Source organism: Adiantum capillus-veneris, chromosome 9 (genome assembly GCF_014529385.1).
Source record: "Adiantum capillus-veneris isolate H3 chromosome 9, ASM1452938v2, whole genome shotgun sequence".
NCBI lineage: Eukaryota > Viridiplantae > Streptophyta > Polypodiopsida > Polypodiales > Pteridaceae > Adiantum > Adiantum capillus-veneris.
The window spans coordinates 67560642-67576731 of record NC_140939.1 but is presented as its reverse complement, the minus strand read 5'-3'; the positions used below and the strand labels follow the sequence as shown (position 1 = coordinate 67576731).

The 16090-nt window shown below is 45.6% G+C and overlaps 1 protein-coding gene across 1 annotated transcript in view; it reads left to right on the top strand.

Annotated features, from left to right (window-relative positions):
* The window catches only part of LOC147450617 (uncharacterized), a 63847-nt gene that overhangs the window by 28520 nt on the left and 19237 nt on the right, over positions 1 to 16090 (top strand). The window contains exons 2-5 of the mRNA XM_086519778.1: positions 645 to 816; positions 1141 to 1299; positions 1503 to 1619; positions 1720 to 1804. Of these exons, the coding sequence (XP_086375904.1) occupies positions 704 to 816; positions 1141 to 1299; positions 1503 to 1619; positions 1720 to 1804 (474 nt within the window). The 5' untranslated portion in view covers positions 645 to 703. The remainder of the gene's footprint in view (positions 1 to 644; positions 817 to 1140; positions 1300 to 1502; positions 1620 to 1719; positions 1805 to 16090) is intronic.

Sequence of the window (16090 nt, the reverse complement as noted above, 5' to 3'; positions counted from 1 at the left end):
TCTAGAAGGCATGGAAGGCCATCTAGCCATTCAAAGGAGGAGAGATCGTCCCTTTTGACAATGACCAAATCAACAAGAAAACCAAGGAGTTCAAGGAAGGGAGTCAAGCGGTCAGGTTTGAGACGTTTTCAAGCTACCAGGACACCCATCGAGCCCTTGAGTTTGTACAACAGTTTGACGTGACCTTCTTTGGAGGACGGTTCTCAGAACATTCCAGGGTGCGAAAGGTGGCATCTTACTTGAAAGGAACTGTACAGACATGGTGGTCTTCTCTGTTGAAATGACCCCTCTTTGTCCGGAGTCTGTGCTTTAGGTCATGCCACATCATCACTTTGTGACACTGTTCCCGGAGCGACATTGTTGGCAGAGTCAAGCCGTACATCATGCGCTCTCTCTCTCTCTGTCTCTCTCTGCCTTTTGCATCTATCTCCCTAATTCTGTTTTGACCACGAGTCCTGGCCGTGAGCACAACCTCGTGCATCCATTCTAAATCCTTGAATGTGAATTGAGCTAATTTTCTTAATGTTAAATTTTAGGCTGAAGTTAATAGACTTTTATCATGGCTTTGTCATTTTGTTCTTCTTCATTCTAAACGAGAGGGTCACGTGGCTATGATCTTGATAAACAATATTTTCAATTTGCAGATGTTTTCAGGGACCAGTGTGGTAGTGTGATCCTTGACAAAAGACTAAAATAAGAAGGCATGCCAAGTTCAGATACCAGGAAACTTGCAAGTGATAGCTTTTCTGGCGAAAATTCGTCTCCCCAGGGTGCATCCACTTCTCGCTACCATCCTTACTCTGGAAGAAGGCACCGGTAAGTTTGCACTGTTGTTGCTTCATCATCTTGTTTTAGCTTGAGAACTGTGTACAGAAGCCATCCTTGCTAGTGCTTATGGCTCATTACATCTCAAAAGTTCTTGCACTTGTTGCATGGGTAAAACTGTTGCACACTTCCTGCTGGATTGCTCTACAGTTTCTATGTAGAATGGTCTCCAGAGGTCCAATGGGTTGCCTTTCTTTTGGTGCTGCTGCTTTTATTTGTGCGATTGAAATTTGTATTTTCTGGGCTGGATTGTGATGAAAAAGTCTTATCAGTGTTACCTTCTGATCTTATCAATGATGTGGTCACCTCTTGTAGGGAGGGAAATGTGACCAGATTACTTTCATGGAGAGAGGTGTCTCCAGCTGTCAGGCGGACTTTTAGAAAGTTGTGGGATGGACCAACTAAGTGCGGCACAGATGCAGTAGGGGTAAAGAAGCATGAGGCAGTTAATGCGAAACTCGCCCTCACCTCATGGTAATGACCATTGATTGATTATTTGAGCAAAGACTTTTACATGCATTGAGGAGTACTTTGTGATTTATTGCCCTTACCATAGTTTGGATGCTGAGCATTCTGTTTCCATTATGAACCAGTTGCTTGTCCACTTTGAAGGATGGTTAGGCCTGTAGGTTGTGCTGGATGGAGCTTTTTTTTAAATTTTAAATCTGGATTGTTAGGGTGGAGGCAGAGTCATTGTTGCATTGCTCCGCCAAGTACTGCCCCTTGCAACCGGCTCCTCGTTCTACAATAGCGGCTGCATTTAGTCCCGATGGAACCGTACTTGCATCTACTCAGTAAGCTCTCTAGCCTTTTTTGCTAAGGTTTATAAATGGCATGTCTAGACTTTATCTCTGAAGACGTGAACTTCATGAACCATGGTTTCCAACATTGCAGTGGTGATCACACTGTCAAGATTATATGCTGCAAGACAGGATTGTGCCTCAAGACGTTATGTGGCCACCGAAGGACCCCGTGGGTGGTAAGACTACAGTTCCATAATCTATGATTTTTTGGTCAATGTAATATCGATCATAGAGTAGATGCTTCTGTATGGTTTAATAGGAAAGTGTCTGATGGCTTCGTACAGTTTTGAGGTGTGGGAAATACTTTTATGGATTTTTAAAAAACACGGTTGTGATTGGACACACTTTGGTCTCATGGAGTCTTGCTCCTCAACTGGAATGACTTCTTACGTTGCAGCTAGGTGGGAGCTGGATAAAATTTTGAGCTGGGATTTGTAAACAATAATTGATATAAAGTCATTTTTTATTTAGTTGTTTTTGTTTGTTTTGTGCATTCGCTCTCACTTGGACAATTGCTAGCCTTTATCATGGTTGACTTTGCTTATCACTTGCGGAGTATTGTAGAAACTGTTGGAGATTTGTCATTACTGGCATCCTAGGTTGCATGACATGGTTGTATGGCCACAATGGCTGTGTGTATGCATTTTTAGCCCATTTTGCCCATGTATTAGCTTTTTAGTTGATGTGGCGTTTTTCTCAGCGAAGCATAACCTGCACAACCATGCCCTATCACGTTAAGTACAGTAGAGCAATCTAGTGTTTTTATGTATCTTCTCAATGCATAGCTCCCTAGTATATCCGCCACAAATATCCTACCAAGCTATGCGTTTGAACTCTTCAATATCGATACATCAATCCAATTTTGGTTTGTATCGACCACAAACTTATTTTCTTTGCTATTATTTTAAATAAAAATAAGTCCACTTCATCAATGTCCGAGTCATCTCCTCAAACCCTCCTCCAAAAGATCTAGCATATCTTCTTCTTTGTATATGCATAGGTCTCCTTGTCGTCCTTCTTTCAAAATGTAGAACCAAAGCGTCCAATTAGAAAAATTGTTTGCTTGAGTTTTTGAAACAAAGAGAATCATCAAGAAACAAACCGTTATATGCTTTAAGCGAATGACCATTTGTTGAATTTTTTGTAGGAACCCTAATTTGCAGCCGAGAATTATAAGTTTTCAAAGTGGTCAAAACTTAAATCCGTTTGCATTAATGGGTAGAGCTCATTGAGAGGATCAACTTTGACTTCTGTAGTGTCTCCAAATTCTCAACCGCTTGAAACGTTTTTAGAATATTTCAAGACATAGAAAAACATTGGAAAACATTGAAAAACTTGCTCATTATAATTTTTATATAGAACATGGACTTATATAACCGTGAAAACGATTTGTGAATGATTTCCTATGCTTGCACAGACTCCTCTGTGCAGCCCTTGGTCAATGTTTCTAAATTGACTATTTATTGAGTAACTCAATTTATTGAAATTAAGCCTATATCATTTTATGTGCAAATTAGAATTTGTTGAGTTAGAGTAGTAGATATACAAGAACGTAATGCCTCAATCAAGGGGAACGACGAAAGCACTTTGAATGGGATTATGTTCTTGGCCAGCAATAATGAATACTTGTTTATACATTATGACTAGAGCATTGAGTAGAAGTATTTGACCATTCAGAGTCCACATCTCTGATGCGTTCTAGGATGAATGGCATAGAGCATGGCTAAGGATTTGTTTTGTAAGCTTGGTAAGTGAGTCTATGTGATGGTTTTTCCTGGTGCGTCACATGGTGGGTGACAAGAGCTCTAAACGGGAAATATTCCTTAGTGTGAGTAGATTTTGAACCGAGTTAAGAGTAGCGTGTAGGAGGTAAGCACTTGAATGAAGATGGATCCTCAATAGCTCTTGACGAAATGCGGTCGCTTCCCAAAAAAGTAGGCTATTTTTGACGAAGGAGTCTATGTGGGCATTACATCTATGCTCGTACATCTAGGGATGCATCGAAAGGTATGTGTATGAGCATGGTTTATTTGACTAATGTTTTAATGCCTTTCTGCAAATTAATTTTTAGGTTTAAAAATTGTATGGCTGCCCACTTTATAAATAAACCAAAAACTCGGTGCCTTGTGAAAGGAGTTCTTTGGGCCCCCCCCCCCCCCCCCCCCCCCCCCCCCCCCCCCCCCCCCCTTCTTCCCTCTCTCTCTCTCTCTCTCTGGGTCGCCCCCCCTCTCCCTTTATTTTGGCTATCGCAAAAGTGCCTTTGGCAACCCTCTATTCTCGCGGGAAAGCACAAGGCAACTCACTCTTCTTGCTAGCCGCCCTCACCTATAAAGATTGCCTCTTACCCTCCTCTCTTGAAATTTGTTGTGGAGCACCCCCAATCACAAAGATAGCCCTACCGAGTTTTTGATGTGTAGAAGCACGGAGTTTTCGCGAAGAGCTTGTGTGCAGTGTCACAAGTTGCTGATGTGGCCACCTCTAGGGGGTTAGGGCCACTAAAGAGCTTATAGTTGGACAACTAGTTGGACAACCGGCTGAGGCACAACTAAAGCAAACCAAAGATTGTTGATGTGGACCCTCTCCCGTATAAACCGGAAGTTGATGAGGTGGCATCAATGTACAATGTCACAAATTGATGATGTGGCATGACCTTGCGGACACAAACTGATGACGTGGCATGACCCTGCAGACACAAACTGATGACGTGGCATGACCCTGTGGACAGAGATTGTACAGACTGCTGATGTGGACAACGTACAGACTGCTGACGTGGCTACGTATGGACCTGCTGACATGGCACTGTACGGACGCCTGCTTCTTGCGTTGGCATGCTTACGTGTCCACTGTACGGATTTCCACAATTTGCGTTGCTGCTTTTTGCTGGCAGATTTTGACTCAAAAGCTTTTGGGAACTCGATTGCTTTTGAGTTTAATGCCTTGGGGGCTCTGCTATTAGCATCCCTTGTAATGTTTATAAGTGACCTGGGGGTCTCACTTCTCAGAGGATCTGGACGCAAAGTCTGAGCCGCGGGAGTTGTACTTTGCTCAAAGATTAATATAAAAGAAATACTGAAAGGAGCGCCAGTCTTTGAGGCCAATCTCTCTTGGCACGGAACTACGCTGGGCCGTGTCGACTCTTGAATTATGTAGTGTTTTGAAGTGAATCTCTTTTGTGTCGCGACAGAATCTAGACTTGGAGTGTCCAAGTTTGTCCCTATTGTATCAGCTTCGACCATTTCAAAATTAATGAAATCTAGTCTATTTGTTTACTCGATCTATTTGAAAGAATAAATGATGAACAACGAACGAACATGTTTGAATTGGACAAAGAACGACAACAATCTCTACACACACATGTTGTCTGACTCCCAGAAGGTCTACAAGGCGAGTTATTTCCATCTCGTCCTGAGGACCATACTATTGGTCTAATTCCTGGAACCACAGCACCGAACTGGCCACCTTACCGTGTTAGCTGAGCCCAAAATGAAGAATCATGAACCAAAGACCTTGAAAAGGGTCTCATCTAGCCTAGTACTTCACCCTATTGTTCTCCGTTTTATTGGTACTAAAGAAAGACGGATCTTGGAGGATATGCATTGACTATAGAGCTCTCAATAAAATCACTATCAAGAAGAGATTCTCGATTCCCAGGATCGATGATATTCTTGACAGACTTCAGGGATCCTCTTGTTTCAGCAGGATTGATTTGAAATGCGGATATCGTTAGATCAGAATCGATGTCTACAAGACGGCCTTGCAGACAAGCTTTGGTTTATACGAATTTTTGTTGAGTCCATTTGGACTTACCAACGCTCCAACAACTTTAAACCGAATGATGGTTAGGATTTTTCGAGAGCATTGATCTTTGTGGGCACTTTCTTTGATGATATTAATGTTTTCTCCAAGGATGAAGCAGAGCATCGACACCATCTGCTACAGGTCTTTCAGGCATTGCGTGATCACAGATTGGTTATTAATGCCAAAAAGAGCGAGTTTTTCTTGTCGGAGATACATTTCCTGGGACACATCGTCTTAGCAACAAGAGTACAGATGGGCCCATCCAAAATTGAGACTATCCGCGATTGGCCAGACGTGAAGAATGTTTATGAAGTTAGAAGCTTTTTGGGCTTGTGTTCTTACTAACGGCGGTTCATTCGGAAGTTTGCAGAGGTAGCTTCGCCTTTACATTTATTGACTCGGAGAGGAGTCCCTTTCTTGTGAGGATCGACAGAGGTGACTGCCTTTCAGACACTCAAGGATAAATTGAATATTGGACAAGTGTTGGATTTGCCAGACTTGCAAAAGCCATTCGAAGTTTATTGTGATGCTTGTGGTGGTAGTCTGGGAGCGGTCTCGATGCAAGAAGGCCATGTGATTGCTTATTAAAGCAGAATGTTTTGAAGGCCAGAATTGGTAGCACAGATTTATGAGAAAGAGCTATTGGCAGTGATCCATGCTCTTACAGAGTGGCAACATTATCTACTTGGAGCCGATTTCACGGTCTTTAGTGATCATCACAGCGAGATGCGGTGGGCTAACATCTTGTCACAGTTTCACTTTCAGATTGTCCATGTTCTGGGACAGAAAAACTTAGTGGCAGATGCATTGTCTCAGAAGCCCCTCGTCTTGGCTATTTCCACGATCCATCATAGAAGCTTCGAGGATATGGTTGACCACTACGCCTTCGATCCGGGTTTTACCGATGTTTTTACTCGGATACAGAATGGGGAGATAGTGCCAAGATATTCCATATGGGATGGCTACTTGATGAAGTAAACAATGTTGTGTGTTACACAACCGTTGAGGGAAAAGGTTTTGATTGAGTGCCATTGTTCACCTTTTACGAGTCACTGCGGCATTGATACTACCTTGAAAGGTGTGGAGCGTTATTTCTTTTGGCCGAGACTCAAGAAGGATGTGGACGACTTTGTTCGCAGTTGTTTCACAAGGATTACTACAGCCTTTACCCAATTCCACCTGCGGCTGGGAAAGTATTGCAATGGATTTCATCTTTGATCTCCCGAAGACACAGAGTGGGCACGATGGCATTTGGACTGTCATTGACAGATTTAGCAAGCAAGCTCACTTCATTCCAATGAAAAAAACAGTCAAGCTGGACCATTTAGCGAGACTGTTGATTGCATAGATATTTCGATTACATAGCATGCCTGAGAGGCTGAGACAATAGTCTCTGACAGAGATCCCCGATTCACGAGTTTGTTTTGGAGGGTGTCACGTGACACATCTAACCCTATGTGCTTCATGACATGGGTTCAGTTCAGTTAGCTTAGGAAGTGATCTGGCACTTTTGTGAGTCTGTTGGCAGACCGTGCATGTCCAGACACTTAGAGTAGATGCATATCCTCTGGTTGCACACAGCATGATCATCAGATTTCCATCAGAACCCATCAGGAGCATTTTTATAGTGCATAGACCTTTTCTCCCTATTTTAGCCAATTTTCACTTATTATTTTTAAGTGACTTTTGTTGGGAACTAGGTAGGGTAATTTTGATAAGCAAGTGCACAAGAAACCTAGCGCTAGCACAATTTGGCAGAAGAGGCAGCAGGAACCTTGTGTTCATTAGGCACCTTCTCAGCAAGACCCCCGGGGCGGAACTCATAGCATTTTCAGCCACAAGAACAACCAGCGTTTTTAGCCTTGCAGAGCCTCCAGCGTTTTTGCATTGCAGATCCACCTGGCGACAACAAGACACAGCAGGACCTAGTGTTTTTGCATCAAGAACTCAGAACCAGCCCTAGCGTTTTTGGATCAGCAAGCAAGCTTAGCGTTTTGCAGATTCATCGCGACAGAACTCAGATCTAGACCAGCGTTTTCAGTTTTCAGCATTTAGACACAACAAAATAAGTCCCAAACCTTGCAGATCTCACCTTCCCGCAGTAGATCCTCGCCGCACGGTTATGTCAGCCAAAGTTTGCAGTTTCAGCCTGGAAAACGCAGATTTTAGCATCTGCGTTTTCAGCGCGTCGTCGTTGCATTGTCGTCATCGACATAGAGTCAGAATTCAGCAAATAAAGATTTGCAGATTTTAGCCATTAGCGTTTGCAGATTTCAGCGCGTCTCGTCGTCGTCCTCATCGTCGTCGACATCGTCGGCAAGTCCATAGCATTGTAGAGATTTGTGCAATTTATAGTAGACCGCTCTCGCCATAGAGAGTGGGGCCTTCGGAGGAGGGTTTGACAACTTGTCTGGTGTCGTATTTTTCTCTCTCTATCTCTCAATCTTAGTACTTTTATGCACAGTGTTTACCACTTGTTTGTGATCATTTTTTTTTTCCCGAGAAAAAGATCCTTCTATTAGTTAATGAAAACTGCCCATAGGGCTACAACCACCTCTGCAAGAGAGGGCTACAACAAGCATGATGGGGAGACTCTCCCAATGAAAAAACAGCATATATACAATGATGCTAAATCAAGAGATGGGAGGAGGGAAAAGCCACACAGGTGGACAGTAGTGCCATCTGAGCACCCCCTGGACTATGGTGTAGAAAGGCCGAGGGCGCCAGAGTCGAAGGAAAGCCTCGCGGCGCTCCCGCATGCGGTCGGAGCTGCCCTGTAGTCCCTCAAGCTCTCCTTTGAGAGTATGGATCAGCTCTAGCCAAAAGTCACGAACAGTCTCTGCTGGTGGCACATGGCGAGCCTCAAAGATGCGGAAACAGCGGGCCCGCCAGATGAACCAAAGTGTCAGGCCACTGATGAGCTCCCAACACTCCTCTCTCTCACTGCACCACTCCTGTGGAGTAAGCTCTGTAGCAGGCTGAAGTGTAGGTCGCCCCCCCTGCATCACTATCATCCTGTTGGTGGAAGATAGCTCAAACTGAAGTGCCGGGCCTGTGAGGGTGGACCAAGCCGCTGCCCCCCAAGTGTACTGTCGAGCCGTGGAGAGAGCAGGCATCAGCCGAAGAACTCGTAGCCACACCTGTTGGGCCGAGGGAGAGTCCCAAAGACAGTGATGCTGACTCTCCACCAAATGGTCACAAGCTGTACAAGTGGCCGAGAGACCACTATGCACAAGCCAGCTCCCTACTGCTGTGGCTCTATGTGCGACCAGCCACTGAAACAAGGTGACTCGCCTCGGCTGTCAGGAGTCCCACAACCTCTCTCAAAAGTCTGCCAAGAACTCGATTGTGAGACCCTCCTCCTGCCAATGACGTGCTGCAGCGGGGAGGGCCTCTCTCTGTGCTGCTAGTATATGACGTCCCAGTCAAACAATGTATTGAAAGAACGGGACTCCTGGGTGGTCTGCAGAAGAGAAGGGGTCCCTCCATAGCCACTCACCAGGATCCCACTGTACTTGTGCCAATGGACAACACTCCCAAGCCCATAGCCTCCAGTGTCCTGTCTCAAGAACTGTTGGGTCGGGGTCTATGACGCAGGTCCACCCACAGATGCCCACTACTCGGATCCTCTGAAAACAGCACTCTGCTACCTGCGGGGCCTCTACTGCAACTCGCTGTAGTCGTCCCCCACCCTGAAGCTCGAAGAACAAGACTGAGACAGACTCTGAGCAGGCCCTGACTGAAATGAGAACCTCTAGTCGTGTGAAGGCTCCCATCCACCGGGGTGCTACTGGCTCGAGAGGTGTGAGCCACTCAGTTGGAACTGACTCTGAGATGTCGTGACACATGCTCTGCACCCCTCTCATGCCCTGTAGCTGGAAACCCTGCACTTCCTCTCACAAACCTGTGAACTCTAGTCAGTCACCTAGAGAGCGTGCTGGACGTGCTGCCATGGGACCCCAAGAAACATGAGGCCGACTACCAACCAAGTGGCCTCTCTGAGTGCTAACCATGGGGTTCCAGACGAGGGGCTGCCGTAGGCGCTCCTCCGTGCACGTCGGCTGTCTCTGCTCTAGGCCACGCTGTAAGAGCTCCCAAGATCGAAGCAAACTCACTGCGAAGCGGTCCTCCAGTCTCCTGCTCAAACCAACTCGGCGCAACTCTGTAAAGATCCATATGGTCGAAGGTTGCCAAGGACCTCCTGACTGAGGCACCCTGGCACGAAGCCTCTGCAGCAAGAACTCCTTCTAGGGCCCCTCTCCTGGAAGAAGTCCTCTGACTACGAACTTCCCAAGAAGGGCTCTGCTCTGCTGTGCTGGTTCAATGATCCCAAGCCCTCCCTGAGAACAAGGAAGTGTGATGACCGACCAAGCCACCTTGGCTCGGGCAATTTGAGTGTCATGACCTGACCAAAGGAAGTTCTTGATCAGCCTCTCTACCTGGCTGATACAAGAACTCGAGAAGATCCAGCAAGAAGTGATGTACCACATAGTCGCCAACAACACCTGGTTGGCAACTACTACTCTACCAGCCAGCGAAAGTCGTACTGAGCTCCAATGTAGCAGCTTTCTCCTGATGGACAGGAGAAGAGGAGCAATCTGTTGCTCGGGGGACAAGTCCAAACCAACCTGACAACCCAAGTACCGAACTGCAGTCTGTCACCAGCGTGTGACTACTATCTATCCTTTTTGTTGATTTCTTTCTTATTATCTATTTACTTTCACTTTTTGGAAACACCCCTCGGGAAATCTAACTGCCCTGCATTGCATAGCTAGTGTGGAACTGTCCAGAGGGAGTCCGGGCCTGAGGGCAAGAGAGCACTAAGGTTGGACAAGGACTATGGTTAGCCAAGTGGGGTCATTGACTAGCCAAAGTGGAATCCTTTGCTACAGAGGCTACATTTCAGTTCTGGATGTGGCCGCAGTGTACAAAGAGGGTCGGATGACCTAGAAAGATACAATGGCAGCATCTCCTAAAATTTAGGGAACTGCTATTTTGGGACCTGAAAATGTCTTCGCGTCATTACGTGCAGTTCGACATGGGGATCATTTTGTTACTCTGTGGCCAAGTCAACAGAGGCTGCAGGTGAGATATTTTTAGACCCGAGGGTCTAAAGCGGGAAAATGCACAAATGAGTGACACTTGGCACTCTGAGGCCAGTTTACTACTTATAGAGAAGGCAAAAACGTGATTTATAGTTGGGAGGCTCATTTTGCAAGTCTCTGTCACAGGTTAAGAGCTATGGAGTGCTTGCTTTCCCTCTTATGCACAGTGCGGTGCCAGGAGTGATGCCCTGCACGCTACGCACTGCCCTCTCTCTCCCCTTTGGCAGTATGTTATGCCCCTCTAGTGGGCTTTTCATTTGACCAATGTACAGTTGTGTGGGTTCATGCGCGATTGCCGAGGCAAGAGCCTCTTGCACAGGTACTGGATTAGCTAGCGGCTAATCCCCCCGCAGGTACAGGTGAATTCGGAGAGGTTTCACGCCAGAAATCTCGTCCGATTCAAAGGGCAAGTAGCCCTACAGGTGCGGGAGCTCGAGGACTTGCTAGGGATGCGACCGGCACGCGAAACGGAGCCCGAAACAGTGAATTACAGCCTGCTGTGTATTTTTGCAGGTTTAGGGTTTTGGCCCTAAACGGACCCTAATACCCCCAGGAGGTTCGGGGACGCAAGGGGACCGCTGTACAGGCGATCTGGCGCATTTTCAGGGCTGAAAACAGAGAATTCAGCGTGCTGCAGATTCTCGCCAGGTTTTGCAAAGTGCCCGTATGCGTCGGGAAAGTCAGTCAATGCGTGGGAATACTGACCGTGAAGGGTTCTAGTACAGTTATGCTGCCGAAATCAGGCTGGAACAGTGGAAATTCAGCCGAGTTTGTGCGGGGCAGCTTGTAGGAACCACAGTGTTTATTCCCTCTTTTGAACAATAAAGAAATACCGAAAGGGGCGCCTAAGTTAGGGGCCAATCTGGTGTCTGTCCACTCATACAGGTGCAATCTAGCAGCCTGTATCCCTCTCCCCTTTGTTGTGTCTTGAAAGTACAGGTAAAATAGACGACTAATAATGGGTGAAAGCTAAATCAAGGTTTAAAGTAAAGTCTACCGCCCTTTTTGGATTGAACAGGCCGGTTTCATGGTTCCATCGACGGGATTAAATCACTTTTTCCCATAGAAGTGAGCCTTGGGCAGTTTTCGGCTTGAAGACACAGGGGATCATAGACCAGACATAGGGAATTGCAATTATGGCTGACAGACCAGATGATGTGACTGAAGAGGTTTCCTCTTCACAGGGTCAACAGACACATGAAGTGGGTGAGTCCTCAAGACCACCACAGACTGATGATGATATATTCAGGACCCAGTTGGCTACTGCTGTGGCTATGTTCACACAAGTAATGCAGAACCCAAGGTTTTTAGCCTTTCTGCAACCTCTTGTTCCGTCTCAGCAAGTTGGGTCACTGGATCATATTCAAAAGCCTGTTAAGGCTCGAGCACAGGTGATTCATACCGCACAGTCAATGGAAACACCTGTACACTTGACGGAGAACATGCAGTCTCCACAACGTATGCCTAAGGTGCAAGAACAGGTGGCTGAGATGCCAGTTTTTCAAGCTGTACCAATTCAGCCCGCCACCTTTCAGCAGCCTATAGTTGGTTCTAATGGGCAGGGAAGCAACTCACAGGCTATGCAACAGGTCTTCCCACCACCTTCAGTACACCCTGGCTATTTTGGAGGTGGATCCGTATTCCAAAGCATGGCTGGTCATGCACCTGGAAATCAGTTTTATACGCCAGGAACAGTGTTTGAGGGTGCTCAAACGATGATGCCTAACCCCATGTACAGTGTCATGGGTATGCAACCAGGGTTTCAAAGCACTCAGGGACAATTTGGGATGCCACAAGCAAATTTTGGTATGGCTGGAATTACAAATCAGCAGCCAAATATGGCATTTCCAGGTCAAGTTAATAGCGGCCAAGGAACACAAATGAACCCTAATAGTGTTCCCATGTTTCAGTCACTTCCATATGACAATTTAACGCCGCTGGAGAGGCCAACTCCGTACAAAGAAGGTGGCAAAGGAGTGTCATTCACGACCTTTACAGGGTTTGATGACAGGAAGAAGGCTCTTTCATTCCTCCAGCAGCTTGACAAGGCCTATGCAGGGGGAAACTTTACAGAGGCTTCAAAGGTCCGCAAGGCAGCCACTTTCTTGACAGGGAATGCGGGACAATGGTGGACAACTTTATTGCTTCAAGGGCAAGCTCCGTCCACATGGATTTACTTCAAGCAGATTTTTGCAGCAGCATGGTTATCTGATGATTTCGAAGCAGATGTCATGACAGAATGGCACCAGCTTAATGCTGCCACTTGCAGAAATCTGGATGATTACAATCGGAAGTTTTGGAAAGCTCTACTTCCAGTAACTTCCTATAGGTTTGTGCCATTGACAGAACAGATTGAAAAATACTGTTGTGGCCTACCTAAAGGATTGAGAAAGTACTGTACGAAGACAAAAGTCACTACTTTGACGCAGCTCATCGAGGTAGCAAACACTGGCAATGGTTTGCTCAAGGGAGAAGATTGTGAATTTAACACTGGCGTCAAGGCAGGATCAGGCAAGAAAAATTCAGCCAAGAAGCACGTTCCCAATGAGGCTCCTAAAGGGACTCAGGAGTCGGCCAACACAGGGAAAGACAAAGCTACGGCTGAATCAGAAAAAGGACCAGCAAAGAAATGGAAAAGACGTTTTCCTCGCAAGTCAGAAGAGCAAAAGAAGGTCCTGAGGACAGAGAACAAATGCTTTATATGTGAGCAGCCTGGCCACATTGCCTACAACTGTCCTACAAAGAAAAGGCCAGCTGATTCTGAAGACAAGGAAGACAAGAAAGGAAAGAAGCCCATGGCTGGTCTAGTGCCAGATATGGTGGGCGACAAGCCAAATTCAGATGCAAGTGAGCTTTGCAGAGCATGGGGAAAGGTTAGGGATCAAACAGTGCTTATCTTCTTTGATCCAGGTGCCAAAGCCAACTTTATTTCCCCAGAATTGGCTTCAAAGTTGGGAATCAGACCTGAAGAGATGGGGTATACAGCAGAGGCAGGTTTGGCATGTCCTGGCCATACAGAGGCTGTGACACCCATCATTGGAAAGTTGCGTCTACATATCCAGTCCTATGTAGATGCTGAAGAATTTTACATCATGCCACTGGACGGATGTGATGTGTTGTTAGGTATTCCTTGGTTGTTTCGTGTACAGGGAATCATGGATGCCTACAACAAAAAGATCACTGTACAGAGCAGGGGAAAGACTCACATTCTGGATGTAAAGCTTAAAGCGGAGTCTATTCCTACTGTATCAGCTTCTGCTATTACTTCTGTAATGAAAAAGCATCTTTCTGCGTACTTGGTTTTTGCACGTGAAGTGTCAGATTGTGATGAATCAAATTTATCTGTGCTAGATAAAGAAAGGTCAATATTTTTACAACAGTATAGTGACTGTTTTTCCGATTCATTACCGTCTCAATTACCGCCAGAGAGACCCGAGGACCATGCGATAGATTTGGTGCCAGGCTGTAGCCCACCAAATAAGCCTCCGTACAGGGTTAGTGCGGCTCAGCAGAAAGAGATAATGGGCCAAGTACAGGAGCTGTTAGAAAAAGGGCTGATTCAGCCCAGTTCATCTCCATTCTGTTCTCCAGTGTTGTTGGTGCAGAAAAAGGATGGCTCATGGCGTATGTGCATCGACTACCGTGCACTGAACAAGAATACCATCAAGAATAGGTTTCCTATACCTAGAATTGATGATATTATGGACAAATTAGAAGGAGCAGCTATGTTTAGCAGGATAGATCTAAAGAGTGGGTATCATCAGATCCGCATTAGATCAGAGGATGTGCACAAGACTGCTTTTAGAACAACGTTTGGCCTTTACGAATTTTTAGTGATGCCCTTTGGTCTCACAAATGCTCCTGCTACGTTCAATAGGATGATGGACAGAATTTTCCGTCCACACCAGCAGTTTGTTGGTACATTCTTTGATGACATGATAGTCTACTCAAAGAATGAAGAGGAGCATAGGCATCACTTGGCCATTGTGTTCAAAGAGCTACGCAGTCATAGGTTGCTCATCAATGCAAAGAAAAGTGAGTTTTTTCTGGAAGAGATTCACTTTCTGGGACACATTGTCTCAAAGGATGGTGTCAGAATGGATCCTGCAAAAGTCGAAGCGATCAAGTCATGGCCAAATTTGAAGACGGTGCATGATGTCCGAAGCTTCTTGGGACTATGCTCCTATTACAGAAGGTTTATCCGAAATTTCGCTGAGATTGCTTCACCTTTACATGCTCTTCAAAAGAAGGCAGTCACCTTTAGATGGACACAAAAAGAGATTTCAGCTTTTAATCTCTTAAAGGAAAAGATGACTTCGGATCCAGTCATTGTGTTGCCAGATCTTAGGAAGTCATTTGTGGTCCAGTGTGATGCCTGCGGTAGTAGCATTGGTGCAGTGCTAATGCAAGATGGCAGGGTAGTAGCCTATGAGAGCAGAATTTTGCAAGGGCCAGAGATGACCATGCAGGTCTATGAGAAAGAATTACTGGCTGTGATTCATGCGCTCTTAAGTTGGAAACACTACCTGCTAGGTGCAGATTTCGTTGTCCAAACGGACCATCAGACCTTGCGATACTTCTTGACACAGACAAAGTTATCTGAAAAGCATATGCGATGGGCAAATATCTTGTCCATGTTCTATTTTCAGATTGTGCATGTGGAAGGCAAGAAGAACGTTGTGGCTGATGCCTTGTCAAGGAAGCCACAAATTTCAGCTGTGTCGATTCCTTATCATCATGAACTTGATGATATGAGAGAACAGTATGCAAATGATGAAGATTTTGCAAGGGTCTTCGAGCAACTAATGGATGGACAACGTCATGAACATTATCTTCTTAAAGACGGGTTCATGATGATGCATGGCAGAATGTGTGTCACAAAGCCATTGCGACGCAAAGTTATGGAAGAGAGTCATGTCCCACCGTATGCAGGGCATCGTGGTATTGATGCTACAGTTAAAGCGGTTGAGACATTCTTCTATTGGCCTACATTGAGAAGGGATGTGGATGCCTTTGTGCGAGAATGCCTAATATGCCAAAAGGTCAAGTTTGACAGGCAAAAGGCACCAGGGTTATTGCAACCACTACCTATTCCAGATAAACCATGGGAAAGTATTGCTATGGATTTTATCTTTGATCTTCCGAGAACGCAGACAGGAAATGATGGTATTTGGACCATTATTTGCAGATTCAGCAAACAGGCTCATTTTATTCCTGTCAGGAAGAAGATAAAGCCAGATCAGATGGCACGCTTGTTTATGAGCAATATTTTCAAGTATCATGGCATGCCACAGTCGATTATTAGCGACCGTGATCCACGCATGACTAGTTTGTTCTGGAGAGGCTTGTTTGAGAATATGGGTACCACGCTCAAATTCTCTTCGTCATTTCATCCTCAAACAGATGGGCAGTCAGAAGAGGCAAATTCTACTGTCCTAGATCTGCTGAAGTGCTATGTGTCAGAGCATAAAGGAAAGTGGGAGCAGTATTTGCCATTGGTGGAGTATGCATACAATAATACAGTGCATTCATCAACTGGCAAGGCACCTTTTGAAATAG